This window comes from Metarhizium brunneum, chromosome 5 (genome assembly GCF_013426205.1).
Source record: "Metarhizium brunneum chromosome 5, complete sequence".
NCBI classification, from domain to species: Eukaryota; Fungi; Ascomycota; class Sordariomycetes; order Hypocreales; family Clavicipitaceae; genus Metarhizium; species Metarhizium brunneum.
In genome coordinates, this window is record NC_089426.1 from 2,937,167 (window position 1) to 2,951,841 (window position 14,675).

At 52.0% G+C, this 14,675-nt stretch overlaps 3 protein-coding genes across 3 annotated transcripts; 1 reads left to right on the forward strand and 2 right to left on the reverse strand.

The window, feature by feature from the left end:
* Positions 1 to 546: 546 nt before the first annotated feature.
* MET3 (Sulfate adenylyltransferase) lies at positions 547 to 2,585 on the reverse strand (the record flags this gene model as incomplete). Its single annotated transcript, XM_014686129.1, has 5 exons — positions 547 to 1,742; positions 1,805 to 1,953; positions 2,019 to 2,201; positions 2,265 to 2,292; positions 2,417 to 2,585. The coding sequence occupies 5 exons, from the start codon at positions 2,583 to 2,585 to the stop codon at positions 547 to 549; spliced, it is 1,725 nt and encodes a 574-aa protein (XP_014541615.1).
* Positions 2,586 to 7,347: 4,762 nt separating this feature from the next.
* On the forward strand, positions 7,348 to 10,198 carry G6M90_00g089540 (uncharacterized protein; the record flags this gene model as incomplete). The annotated part of the gene is made up of 2 exons (XM_014686130.1): positions 7,348 to 7,627; positions 7,704 to 10,198. The coding sequence occupies 2 exons, from the start codon at positions 7,348 to 7,350 to the stop codon at positions 10,196 to 10,198; spliced, it is 2,775 nt and encodes a 924-aa protein (XP_014541616.1).
* Positions 10,199 to 11,612: 1,414 nt separating this feature from the next.
* Positions 11,613 to 12,270, reverse strand: G6M90_00g089550 (uncharacterized protein; the record flags this gene model as incomplete). Its single annotated transcript, XM_066131355.1, has 2 exons — positions 11,613 to 12,003; positions 12,173 to 12,270. The coding sequence occupies 2 exons, from the start codon at positions 12,268 to 12,270 to the stop codon at positions 11,613 to 11,615; spliced, it is 489 nt and encodes a 162-aa protein (XP_065987307.1).
* Positions 12,271 to 14,675: the final 2,405 nt, after the last annotated feature.

A 14,675-nucleotide genomic window follows, 5' to 3' on the forward strand; every position in this document is an offset into this window, starting at 1 on the left:
CGATACAAGCAACGCATGCATGACAAGCAGGAATTCGCATCCCTTCTCCATTTCATCTGGAGTTGCTCGACGGGCGCCAAATGCCCACCTCGCTGCACCTCCATACATTCATGCAGGGTTTTAAGCGCCCAGCCTCCAAACTGTCGCCCAACTCTGCAGCCATCCCATCGCATCGCTCTCTCACCGTCCGCGCCGCAGCTTCCACAGAGTACCTTACGTGGGTAGTCAAGTACCTTCATCTTGTCTTTGCTCTATTTTGAACGCAAAATTCTATCTCGAGGTATCTAGATGCACTCAGATGCCCGGTCCATCCTTCCAACACCGTGCTCAAGTGCTGCGAACTACGTTCTGGCCTTCATATTTTTTTGTTTTTGTTTTTGCAATATCTCTTTCCTGTCTCGTGGCAATTTTACGACGCAACACTCACACAGTCCCAAACGCCAGAGCCATATGTCACTCCCGTCTCCTCCCAACCCGCGTCAAGTCACGCACGCAGAGTATCCCTGTTTCATCACTTGTCGTCTTACTTCTGCTTCGAAATCAGTCTTACACTTGGTCCAGCAACCCGCGACTTTCCAATAACAAGATGATCTCATGCACAATCGATCGAACGTTCTGTGTCTGCAAGTCCACCGTGAGATCGGGCTTAGAAGGAACCTCGTAAGGGTCATCAACGCCTGTGAAGCCCTTGATCTCGCCAGCACGAGCACGCTTGTAAATGCCACGTCTGTCAGTCTTCTCGGCGTACTCCAAGGGAGTGGCCACGTGGACCAAGAAGAAGGGACCAGATTTCTCGATGAGCTCGCGAGCCTGAGTACGAGCCTGGTCAAAAGGAGCAATGGGGGCAGCGATCACAGCAGCGCCAGCCTTGGTTAGCTCAGAAGCAACAAAGGCAATTCGAGAGATGTTGAGGTCTCGGTCCTGTCGACTGAAGCCCAGTTCTGGGGAGAGTTCCGATCGGACCGTCTCGCCAAGCAGCATAGAGACTGGCCGTCCGCCACCCTGGTTCAAAGTAGTCTGTAGGGCACGAGCAACTTGGTCCTTGCCACTGTTCTGATAACCAGTCAAGAATACAGTGAAGCCCTTCTCTCGTGGCAATGGGTTCTGCTCTCGGAGAACCTTGACAACCTCGGGGTACGAGAACCACTCAGGGATCTCCTTGCCGGTTCTGAGTCTGTTTCGCAGCTCAGTTCCGGAAATGTTCATGGTGCGAGTGCCCTCGGGGATCTCGTTGGCGGGCATGTACTCTTCCTTGTCGGGAATGTAGATCATCTCCTGGAACTCGACCATCTTGATGCCAAGCTCCTCCTGGTACTGCTGGACAAGCTTCTGGGCATCATAAGGGCCATAGTGGTCCTTGCCGTTCTTGTTCTTGCCGGGACCAGCGTGGTCACGGCCGACAATGAAGTGAGTTGCACCGTGATTCTTTCGGATCACAGCGTGCCACAAGGCCTCACGAGGTCCACCCATACGCATTGCCAAAGGAAGAAGAGCCAGAGCAGCCATGCCATTGGGGTATCTGGGCAGCAGAGCCTTGTAAACTCGAACACGTGTGAAGTGGTCGATGTCACCAGGCTTGGTCATACCAACGACGGGGTGGATGAGAACGTTGGCCTGCTGGGAGCGAGCAGCGCGGACCGTCAACTCGCGATGAGCACGATGCATTGGGTTTCGGGTCTGGAAAGCAACAACCTTTTGCCAGCCGAGCTTGTTGAAGTGGGATCGGAGTTCGGCAGGAGTGACTTGTTCAGTCAGTTAGCTTATGTCCAGACGGTATGGCAAGCAGTGGATTTTGTAGACTTACAGCGAAGGTCGAGGAAATCGTAGTGCTCTAAGCGAGCGACAGCTTCAAGCTTGCCGCCAACGTAGAACTCTTTGGCAACACTGAACAGGTGCTTGGTACCAGGGTGGGTGTCATCGTCGCTGCCAAAGACCTCTTTGGCCTCCTTGACCCTAAGCATTTCGAATTAGTACATTTGATGAGAGATCGGGCCAACGCCACACAAGGTGCAACGTACTTGTCTGGTCGGTACACATCCTCAACAGTTAGGATGGCCACGTTATGGTCGTCGCGGGAATCACGCAACGTCAGCTTAGCGCCAGTCTTGATACCCAGGTCGTCAATCTGTTTCTGGCTAACATCGAGGGTGATGGGCATGCTGAAAAGAGCGCCGTCGGCAAGACGGTTGTTCTCAACTACTCTATAAAAGAAAACGTCAGCCTAAGCTCAAGACTCGTCCTCTGATTGCCATTTCGAGTCTTACCCATTGTAGTCCTTTTCGGTCATGAAACCTATGTTAATACAGTAAGGTCAGTGCCTTTTTCCCTTTCGGCGCAAGGTGTCGCAAAGATGAAGAGCAGCCAGTTGCTGGTCTCGTAGTAGTCTAGTATCCTCCTGGCCCTTCCAGAGACTTACCTTCTAGGGGAGAGAAGCCGCCGTTGAGGATCAGCTCAAGATCGCAGAGATGACGATCTGACAAGACGATGGCGGGATATTTCTCTGCTTCATCGCGCAACTCGGCCTGGCGGGGCAGATCGCGAGCAAACAAGTCCTTGAGGACGCCACCATGAGGAGTGTTTGCCATTTTCTTCTAATGTCTCGAACTGCAAACGCTACAGAAATGTTCCAATTGAGACGTACATGCAGAGGCAGACAGACAACGAGGGATGGAAGAAGAAGATTTCGGGCAGTCGCAAGACGAGCAAATCGAGCGAGGAGCCTGAAGTTAATACTTCAGTATCCAACCCGGGTTCGGAGCTATAATTGTCTACAAGTTAAAGCCCAGGCCCACATGTACGATCACGCAATGGTGGGGGATCCGTGGAAATGGTAAAAGACGAGCGGCTTGGTGTCTGGGGCATCGAATGAGAGAGCAGAAATTCGGAATGCGTCTTATGTAGAAGAGGGGCCCTGGTTTCTAAGTGCTTGAGTGTTACGCCACGCCGATTTCTGACTGCAGTCGAGTTAGTTGCAGTTACACAGAGTGAATTTCTAGAAGTCAGGCGGCATTGAGGACAGAAGCCAGAGATTGAAACACACATGCACTATGACACCTGACAGACTTGCAAACGTCGGGAACAATGCATCTCCAAGAATCCGTGTTTCCCCGCCGTCGTGATGTACCGCTTCCAACATGTCCAAGACTCACGCGCAGCTGCCAGCCTGGCCGCCACCTTCCTTCCGCTGGTAGGCGCAAAAGAGGGTGGGAAGAGATATTTTTTTCGGGGCCGGTCCCTGACGATGACGTGCTCGCTCGCCCACGTTACTCAACCATTGCATGTGCTGAACACACATGACGAGCCGCCAAGGATGTCATAATTATTGGGCGGAAATATGCCATCTGACAGTTGTTTGCAGGTGAGGTTTTTTTTTTTTGTTCACCCTCGTCTGAAGTTCAGCACTGGACGCTCAAGTCAACTCTTCGCGTAATAATAATACCTGCTGCAGAAGGAACAACGGAACAAGATCGCGCCTGGAAGGGGCGTCCGGAGAATGCGATTTGCGACTTGTACACTTTCATGCTCTGCTTCTTAATCAGGCAAGGTCTGATCACACCTTATTTCTGGGTCTCCTTCCGACACGGTCGACCGACCGACTCCCGCTTTCTACCCGACCGACTTGAGCCGCTGCGTTTATGTCCGCGCGGGTTACAATCAGGTCCTCGAAAAACCTTTGAAACTGCTTATTACCCATTGCCACACTTTGCTCCATCCATTTGAGATTTTCCTGACTTACTTTGGCCGGCCATGCTCTGGCCAAAGGTTGGTGGAGTTTGCTGTCCCGCTTGGTGCGACGTGCCGGAGGTCGGATCGTCGGCCACAGGCATCTCCGCCATCTCTTCACTAACGGCCGGAGGAAATGCACGACTTACCTAAAATATTGTGTACGCTTATGCCACGACGCGGAGTCATCGGCGATTTTAAACTACCTGCTTAAAGAGTTCAATGTTTTCTTTTCGCCTCTCCCATTACCGCGATGTAGCCCTCGACTACATATGTGGCGCTGAATCTGCCACGAGCTATCCCTACCTTTTCGGCCCATCGGGGCCCTAGATGATGCATAATGCGATCTCCCCACAGTGAGATGCTGGAAAACGCGGCCAATCATGGAAGTCATATTCGCATACACTCGCCTTTCGATAATTGATACTAATAAGCATGTTTCATATATCTCCGTGCTTTTGTCTGTCTCGCTGTATGTCGTTTGTACCTCTCAGGACAATTAGTTTGTCAGCAATGCAGATTCGCTAGCAAGTTGGAGATGCTCAAACATTACACATTCCCTGTCAGGCACTCGGCGTCTTGCAAATTTACGTGTTCAGGTAGTATCGCGCTCATGGCTAAGCTATACATCTCATCATGACGACAGTAACTTGGAGATGCCCAGGGGAAAGCAAACTAATTAACACTCTTGAATGCACCATTTACTTGATTCCAATGTCTGACCAGTTTTCCACATCACATCTTACAAGCCGCAAGTGAGACTACTAGTGTGGTCATTTGACCCCTTGGTTTCCACCCAGAATCACCTGCGACAGTATTCTACTCTCAATGTTGATGTATTCACATGCTACCAGGTTAAGCTACCCTGTATGCTAAATCGAGTACGTGGGTACGGAGTATTTTCAGAATAATAAAGGCTGGAGCCAATGGGCATCCCGGCGAATGTGGACATTCACTAGATGTTTTAATATAAATCTTCAGCCCTATTTAAATTAAACTGTAGTTGCTTGTTACAACTCACGGTTCTCCTAAGTCAAGCATTTGACTGCGGCCAGGCACTACAGGGGAAAATGGAAAATATGATAACATGAAAAATGATCTCACATAGATCAGTTATTGAACCAGAGCTAAGCACATCTCACCTACCGAGGCAGCCTTTCTCATGGGTACCCGACTAATCGAACCATACTATCAGCTAATTGTTTCACCGCGCTTCACCATCTACAACGATCATGTTACATCTTCTGGAAGCCACGAGTTGTAACAGTCGCACAAGGGCAGAGAAGAATTGATCAAAGACACAACTGATAAGCCATCGTATTTCCAGCGACCTCACAGAAGACTCAATAAACTTGAAACAGCTCGGCAGGACATAGAACATGCAAGACTTCCGGAAGCGGCAGCTTTACATAACTTGTTCACAAAACATACCCCTGGGCCAGCGATAGGAGCTACTCTCTTCACAGGTCCGATCGAACCTGACGTCAAATTGGACCTGAACCACTGAGTGGCAGGTTTGCGCGACGACCCGGCTGTGTTTGCTTCTAACGGCGATCATGGCTCCGAATCAAGCGCGCCACAATGATGACTGCAAAAAGAGAGACGTATACGAAGTATTACACATGCATCGTTGGCAGCATGAAGAGATGTTGATATAACGATGCCCCGAGCCTATGTATTGTATGACTTCCATAGTAACATTAATGAAAACTGGCTTGGATGATGGTGATTGCCAGTAATGACGTCATCATACTTTCGCAAGACCAAGTGGTAACCATCAGACGGGCTCTTAGTAAATGAAGTTCTAGTGCAAATGACGCCCCTGCGTGATTGTTCAGCTTAATGATACCGCTGCGAACACCGACGTTGTGGCACGATACACGCAGACGTCTTTGGCCTGTGGTGGCTTCCACGGTTTCCTAGATGAGAATAATGCATATTCGAGAAGGGTTCGCAGGCAGCGCCACTGGCAGAGAGTCGGTCGTTTGTGCCCGATCATCACTGTGACCTGCTCTTTGCGATAAAGTCACAAGGTCCTAGCTGGCTCTTCCCGCTAGGTTCCGACCTTCCTTGCCTAGTACCCGAGATAAACCAGGATGGCCAGTCTAAAGGAAAGGCGGTGCATTACACCAATATGTACTACTCCGTACTAGAACACCAGGTCCCACGTTTCCACCATTTTGTTGCGTTATTAGCGCAGCGTGTTTGACACTCTGGCCTGGACTGCCCCCTTCATGGGCAAAGGAAACGAAACAAAGCTTGCGCCACCTCCCCCCAAATGGTGCTTCCCAGCCTCCCACGCTCCCAGCCTCACAACACAGTCGAATGATTGATAAGGCCGGGGGAGGGCCTTCCGTTCGGCCTCCGAGGCAAGCAGTCCGTCAGATTGTTGGACAAGCATTTGGAAGTAAGGTCAACTGATAAGGACAAGGAGTAGGTTGTTCCGGTGGGTGGAGGCATAGCTGGGAAAGTCAATGCTAGGGACGACTAGTAGCACTCCGTTGTAGTGTGCAACTCCTGCTGGGGTCCGTGAGACACTTCTCGATTGAACATGATTCATGGTGAATCGAGTGCTCGATTCATCCCGAAGGCGACGGACCAAAGCGGCACAGAGGCCAAGAGGGTGCTGGCAACTACGCCAGCACGGTATCGGACGGCAAGGGCACCCGAGCTGCAAGACGACCAATCTAGACGGTCGGCTTGGTGCTGATGCTAATGCTGATGCTGATGTTGATGGTGTGGTGTTGTGGCGGGCTGTTGGCTACCGTCATTCGAAGGTCTGGCCGTTTAGAATTTAGCCAAGACCGTTAGCGCCACTTGCGTTTGTCTGGCTTCAAAGTTGCGGTGCGGTGCGGTGCCTAGTCCGGTCAATCTCGCCCAGGACAACTGGTCGAGGTCCACTTCATTTATCGATCAAGGCCATTTTTGTCGTCCTTTTGGCGATTCCGGTCCCGCGCTGTGTGGTTGGTGCCGTTGGCAGTGCCGTTGGCGGACTCATGGGCAATCCGGCCAGGATGCCCAAAAATACGAGCTTGCTTGCCCATCTCAAACGGCCACCTCCTCTTGTGCAACCCATCCGTTTTTCGTCCTCGCTGGGGGCTAGGCGATCTGCTCAGCATCATCGGTTGAAGCCGATTCGAGGGCAAGTAGGCGTCGTGACGAGAAATTGAGTCGCGGTTTTCTCTTGTTCGCTTTGGCGAAGCCTAAAGTTTCCCAGAGTGACCGACCATCATCAACGCCCGGTAGCGCCTGCCGGCTGAGACAAACCCCCGACCGCCCTCGAAATCAACCCTAGACAGCTTGCTCATGCTTGGAAAAATTTCGACCTTCGACCTTCGACCTTCGACCTTCGATTCACGACTCGTATCCTTCTCCTGCGTCCCATGTCTCGTCTTGTTCGCTGGCGGATGTTTCGGCTGCATATTGCGAATTCGCCGCCTCGCCACGGCTGAACTCTTGAAACCTACATCGCCAGCAATTGTTTGTGTCGGGACAACATCACCACTACCATCGTCACCCGGAAGGGGCCCTGGGCTACCCTGAGAATCCTCCGTATCGAGTCGAACCCTCCCCTCAGCACTCCGTCTTCACGCCTGCGATACAATGCTGCGATTACGTTCCCCAATGTCGGCTCTTCTGCCGCTCCTAGCTTTGCTGTTATGCCATTCCGCGGCAGCCAACGCGCGAGAACCCGTCTATATCAAGGGATTAGGAATCGACGGTGTGAACCGTGACCTTGAAGTTAGCCGATATCCCGCCCTGTATACGGGTGATTTCGACGACTGCCTTGGTGGAGAGAGCTTGTTCAATGTCACCAAATTCGATGCTGCATACTATGCTGATAATCTCACGGTCCTATTTCACTTGGATGGAACCACCAATATTCATAAAGAAAATCTCATTCGTATGATCAGCCTGCCCTCCGCCAGACCTCACATTTTACACATCAATTCAAGGCTAACATTGTTTTCACGCCACAGTTCACATCTCGATCGAGGCATACGGGGAGAATAGATTTAACATGACGTATGATCCGTGCAAAGCCAACATCCACAGCATGTGCCCGTTGAACAATTCCGTACCTATAACAGCATTTGCAGCTATCCCCATTGCTCCACACGATGTATCTGGCATTCCGTCCATCGCACTGGGGATTCCCGATCTAGAGGGCTTGGCTCGTCTACAAATATTCGCCAATTCGACACAAACCCAAATCGGATGTTTCCAAGCTGTCATGACCAACGGCAACAGCTTTTCGCAACCGGAAGCTGTGTCATCGTTCCTTGGAGTAATGGTGTTCATTGCTGTGCTGGCGTCATTTGCTACTGCCATATATGGCTTGAGCATCCCACATATGCGTGTTCACTATGCACATTCATTCTCGGTTCTCGTCATCTTTGAGACATTTCAGTCCATGTTCTTCTCTGGTGCCCTGTCCGTCAATTGGCCTAGCGTGCTTCCCGCATGGTGGAGCAATTTTGCATGGACAGCAGGCATGTTTGCAAACAAGCAAATTGTTCGCTCAGTGAGCTCCTTTACGGGCAACAATGTCAACATCACTCAAGTAGGTGGCGCTGGTTCAGTCCAGATCAATAATGGCGGTGGCCTGTTACAACAAATTTATGGCCGGTCGTTGTTTGCCGCATCCCCATTCCAGAACACTGCTGGCTCACTAAAGTCTTTCGCTCAACGAAATGCATATAATGCAAGCGATCCATACGATTATACTTGGGGCGGTCGCCCACGGATGCCTGGTATGCCCATGCCTGGCACTTGGCCCGGGTTTAGTGGAACCTTATCCATGGTTAATATCCCTCCAGCTGAAGCCTTTACCATCTCCCTCATATGGCTGCTTGTCATTTTGGCTGCTGTGGCGTTGTTTGTCGGGGCAGTGAAGCTGAGTCTGGATCTCCTGATACGACTGAGGTGGCTCAAATCTGATGGCTTTGACTATTTCCGGTCGCACGTCTGGGGCTACACTGCCTCAGCCCTCCTCCGAACACTGTTCATTGCCTTCTTCACCGTCATGACCCTCGCCATGTACCAGTTTTCACTTCGTGGATCTGCTGGGCCGACTGCTGTGGCAGCCATTGTCTGGTTGATCTTCTTGCTGGGCATTGGAGGGATCACAGCCTATGCCTGCTATTTCCGACTTCGACATGGAAAGTACGAGACTGGGCCGGATAGTCTACGTTTCGAACGGGGCACCGTATTTGGCAAGGTTCCTTTCATTGCTACGACGAGACAGAGCAGAATAGGCGAAGAGGAGCCGAGCCGAAGACCGTATCTATTTGGCACTATGCCATTCGTCAAGGTCAAGTACGTCGACGACGACCCGAATAGAGACCCTGTTCACCTGGACGAAGGATATGTGAAGAGATTTGGTTGGCTGTCAGCCCGGTACCGACGATCAAGATGGTGGTTCTTCGCTTTCTACCTTGGTTACCAATTCATCCGAGCATGCTTTGTTGGCGGAGCAGCACGCTCGCCTCTGGCACAAGTTTACGGACTGTTCATATTTGACATCATTGCCCTCGTCGTAATCATGAAGCTGAACCCCTTTGAAAGCAACCGAAACACCGCAGTTGCCGTTTGGATGCTGTCAATTTCTAAGATTGTAACCACTGGCTTGTCGATCGCTTTCCTGCCTGCGTTCTCTATTAATCGAATTGCCGCCACGGTCCTTGGTATTATAATCATCGTCGTCCAAGGATTTGTTGCAATTGCAGTATTGGTATTGATCTTATTAGGGGTGCTTTCGACGTGGATGTCCCTTTCCCGCAACCGAGAAGACTTCCCGCAGGTTTTGGAACCAGTTCGCATCAAGTATTTTGAGCACGCAAAGGCTTGTTCGGACGACTTCCCGCCGAGGCCGAAGAAGTCAGACACAAAGGAAGAGACGAGTGAAGGGCCTCGCGAGGCCATGTTTGAGGTTAGAGACGTGCGACGTGCACCCAAGATCGAAGACGAGGGCGTCGATAAGTTCCCAGACTTGGACCCGCCCAGCATATCACTCACTACCGTCGGGGCTAGTGGACGCCGGAGTCGAGCAAACAGCGCCAGCTCGAGATTCTCGGTCAACAGTCTCCCCAGGACCGCTCGTGTTCACCGGGCATCTTGGAGCTCCAAGGACATTCCCTTGTGGGATTCCGAAATGAACAGAGGGGACCAACAGCGTGTGGGCCATTCGCGCGCCAGCTCCCTGAGGCTGTCAGGCTATGTGGCAGATGCTCCAGGGACCAGTACACCGGTTCGGAGACCCATGACACCACAGCAGGAGATTTTAGAAGAGCCACAAATGCAGCAGTCAGATGGCTCACCAACAGAATACACCGAAAGCAGTCAAGCTTCCAATCCCGAGGAGACAAAAACAAAAGATTCAGAAGAGGGGGTTTCAACACCCGCAACAGATACAGAGCCTTCTGAGGCAGAGGAAAAGCCAAGAGTGGAGCCCGAGGCGAAGGAGGCATCATAGATGACCTTGATGTGTTTTCATGTGGGATTTAGCCTTGAACAAAAGCGAGATATGACCTTCATTTACTTCAATCATAGTTTATTTTATCGTGTTAGCGCAATCTAGAAGCTGGGTGAAGGATACAGCGGATCAGAAAACGAGGAACGAGGGCTGGGAGGCCAGGCTACCTTGGAAGTTCTGCCATGAAAGATGGATGTGTGGACCTAGCGAACCTGATATGTGACGCGTATGGGACCCGGCGTTGGCGACTGATTTTCACGGCATGGCATAGCATTCTGCTTTGGAAGGTTGATTCATGTTGGGTGGCCTGCATGGTGGTCAGAGGAGGAGGATGCGGAGCAGTTTTTGTTGCCTACCAGCACCAATCTGACGATACTCTGCTATTCATAGGTCGACTTGATGAGAATCAATGTAATATGTATTTGGTCGAGCCGAGGCTCGTAAATGATGTATAGTTTTTTTTTCTTTGGCTAGAAACACTATCGATGTGTTCTTGAAGGAAATGACCCATTCCGCTGTCGAGGGCGTGCACGCCACTCATTCCCCAGGCTCGAAGAAACCGGAATATAGGCCATGGATGGGCCTCTCGAGGCTTCGGTCACGTCGGTGTTGGGCAAAAAGGTTTCCGGCCTCGTTGCATGTCGCGTCGTCGACCTAATTTCAACCTTGGACTCGGGGTCAAAGGACCAGCTGCTCCATACGCACACTCCGTAGAGGTTGGGAGCCGTGGCTCTCCAACAGCCACCAGCAGTTCGACCAACACCGGTCCCCAACGGCTCTGTACGCAAACGACAGCCATGCGGTCGATCAGCCCGTTCGGTTTGGAGCCTTTATCCACACGTGGGACGAGGAGGACGCCACGGAACTGAAAGCGCGGGCCGGTAGTTGCGAGGAACAGGGCAAAGTGGCCTGATTCTTCTTCCCTTACTGTTGGCATGTGAGACTCTTTGTTGCTCTGTTGTTACACGGACGGTACCCAACTTGCCCTGACACAAAGTACAGACGTGCTGTTGGCATGAGTCTGGGGAGGGGGGATGGGGGATAGGATAGGGGGAGAGAGAGGGCGAGTATCGAGTACTGAATACTTGGTACTCCGTAGATGGCGACGGAGGAACCGGGATGGGCGTTCTTTACAGCAAGCACACATGGCATACACGTTTATGTATTCGGGTTTCTTTCTTTGTTTCATCGAGCAACACGGGATGCTCGGTGTATTTTTAGGATTTTTTCATGGTAATTTTAAACAGCGAAAAAACATCAAGGGCCAGGCCCCCCTCCCAGCGAACGCAGCCTCATGTCTGAAGTACTCCATACCACTGGCATACGACAAACGAGAAGAAAGGAGAAGAAAAAAAAGGAAGATTGGGGTGACACAAGCATGCAACAAGCCTCACATTACGGGGTAGAGGCCACCCTATAACAGAACCAGGACCAGAATACCCGCACCTATCACGGTCAACAACCCCAGCACGACAAGCCACACCACAGTGTGACACCATCCGTGATGTCGGGAAGCCACAAGGCCCTCCCCGTCTGTGTCGGCGTCCGTGTCGACGGAGGCAGTTGTGGATGTGGCAGCCAGGCGCTCGGTCGAATCCGCCTCGCTGGAGTCATTGTGCCAGTGACACCGGCGGGAGGACTCGAGGTCCAGCGCGCCGTAGTTGTGCTCGTCGACGTGCCAGAGCAGCAAGTCAGTCAGTTCGTCTTCGTCGTCGTCGGACAACAACAAAGACAATGTCGTCGTCGTCGAGCCCGGAGAGCGCAGGATGGGTGGCGGCGAGGTCGCGAAACCGTCGGATCTGCTCCTGTCTACATGGAAGGCCGTGACTTATCAGCAAACCTTGCTTTTTTTCCCTTTTATTGATTGCCCTTCCTCCTCGAACTCATGGGGGAGGAGTAGGAATGGGGAATATGGAAAAATGCTATTGGAGGAAAAGGGGGTAGGGGGAGGAAGGGGAGTGGACAGAGACGTACGCCGCGCAGGTGAGGCATTCGGATTGGGGAATGCTTGAACCGCTGGGCTGGCCGCACACGGGGCAGTAGTAGAATACGCCGGTGCAGACGCGGTCCATGGTCCTTTGTTCAAGGGTATGGTGATGTTGAGATTTTTGGTGTAGCGTTTGAAAAAAAAAAAAAGAGGCAATGTGTAGTGCTTCAACGCAACGACACGAAACGGAGATGAAGCTGGCAAGACTAATCGAGGAAATAGAAAATAGGTTTGAATGATTCAGGAGCGACAATTGTCGGAGTCGACTTGTATAATCAGAAAATTGAAAGACGAACCCAAGCCCTCTTTATACCCAAGCCCAGTCGTATGCCGTCACGTACAGCTATCCCCATGCCCATTATTGTACCATGCCCGTCACCAACATGCAAGCCTTCACCAAACTCACCAGATACGTGCCAGTCCACACTTCTCGGGCCTTTGCCAACCTACTCTGCGCATCTTTGCCATGTTTAGTGCGAATGCGAGCAACAGGAAGCCATCAGCAACGAGGAAAGCAAAAAACTAGACAGAGCAAAAGAACCACGCATCACAAAATCAGCCAATAATGCGTCCCTGACTCGGCTCCGAGGCCAAACACAAAGGGCTTCCGAGCGTTTCGCTCACGCCCTCCTCGCCCCCCCCTTGTAGCCGCGAACAATGTTGGCAGGCAACAGAAACGGTAGAACCGTCTTGTTTGGGTATCAAACTATCGACCCGACTACAAGGCCGTCTTGGAACGGGCTAGTTGCCGCTGACAAGATTTTCATTCTCTCCATCAGACAACGCAAAAGGGGAGGGGGGTGGAGGTGAATCACCACCCCCAGGATATCGGAACAGGCAAGGGTGTCGTGAACTGCCTGTCTCAGCGGAAAGCTCCGTCTTTCTTTTTTTTTTCATTCCGGTGGCGTAGTGCGAAGTGTTGGTGTCAAAGTTTGTCTGGGGTGGGAAGCGAACTCAACGTCGACAAAGGGCTCAGTCATGGTGGTGTGAAGCGAACGACATCCTCCTTCTCCTTCTTCACATGTCTCTTCTCATCATCATTGTGTTGCAGATGATAGATCGCTGAATGGTTTGTGCTTGAAGGCGGGGAATATTCGAGTTCGAATGAAAAAAAAAAAAAGCCCTCGGCCAGGGGGGGTTGGTTCGTGTTGGCGATGAGAACAAGGTTTGACAGGCAGCAGCGCAACCACACCGGCCCAGCACCTCAGCATTGAAACAGACATCTCCTCGCTTCTCCATGCAAAATCCCACGTTATCCAGGGAGTAGGACGTCAACGGCCCCCAAAAGGGGCATCTCATGTCGCCACGGACCGGCAAATGATCCCGACGTTGCTCCTCCCAATACTCCCTCACACATCACGCATGCCTCGTAAGCCTTCTCCCCCCCGTATCTCAGAGCTGTCATGCAACACACACAATGCTTAGACTCGAGAAAGTGGATACGGCCCCTTCTGGCAGCGGAACTATCCGATCAAGCAAGAAAGCGACGTGCTCTGCGTGCTCTGCGCGCCCACCAACACGGCATCCCAACCCAGCGCATGTTGGTTCTGCTAGCTGAGCCATGCCGGTAGCGTTGTCCTAGCCTGTCGAAGCGGGTAAAAAGAAGCGAATGCGACGCTGAGCAGAATAAAGAAGGCCGACGGTGTACCTGAGACTGGCATTAGAGCGCCATGGTGGGTGCGGTTGTCTAGTCCCTGCTATTCCATCTCGTCGCCTGCTTAGCTTCTATCATGGCCCACGAGTTTGACGGCCTGCAGTAACCATGTTCCTGGCAGCCTCGGAAGCCTCGTCCAACTGCCGTGGTTACCAATCCATTACTAAAAAGTCTCTCGTCAACAGGGGCCGACTAACCATCTCGAACATGATACAAACATGTGCGTCCCAACACGAGGCTGCGTTGCTTCCTGGACCCCAAAGACGCGACCTGCTGCAACCTGCATAATTCCCCTGGGAGATGTATGCCGCCGAACCACTTGGTACGAAGTTAGGATCAACACAGCTGCCCTGGACTCCTGGCCCTGTCCACAAGACGGCCTGTTTGTGGCCCTCACGATGTTGAAGTTTTGCACCAACCCCATTCTTTAAACTCTGCACCACCGACACACGGCCGAGGCTCGGATCTCGGGATACAAGCAGACATGACGATGGACAAAGACGGGTTGGGTTCTCGCAGAACAATTCGCTTCAGCCTTGTGGCGGCAGAGTTTGGTCTGACGTGTGGAGAAACAAAGCAGGCCGGCCCAGTCTCGTGAAGGTGAACGTGGGCCAAAGGCGAAAAAGCCATCTCGGCCGAGTGAACAAGCCAACGCACCCCGACGACCCCCGCCTCGTCCGAACAAATCACGTCCTGTTCCCACCGGAGACATTTGATCGATTCGATCCGGGCAGAGCCATCAGACCATTTGCGGCATATCGTAGAGGTTGCACCGAGCATTGTCCGCAGCCTTGGAAGCCTTGGCCAGCATCCGTCATCCACCTGCATGCAAACCA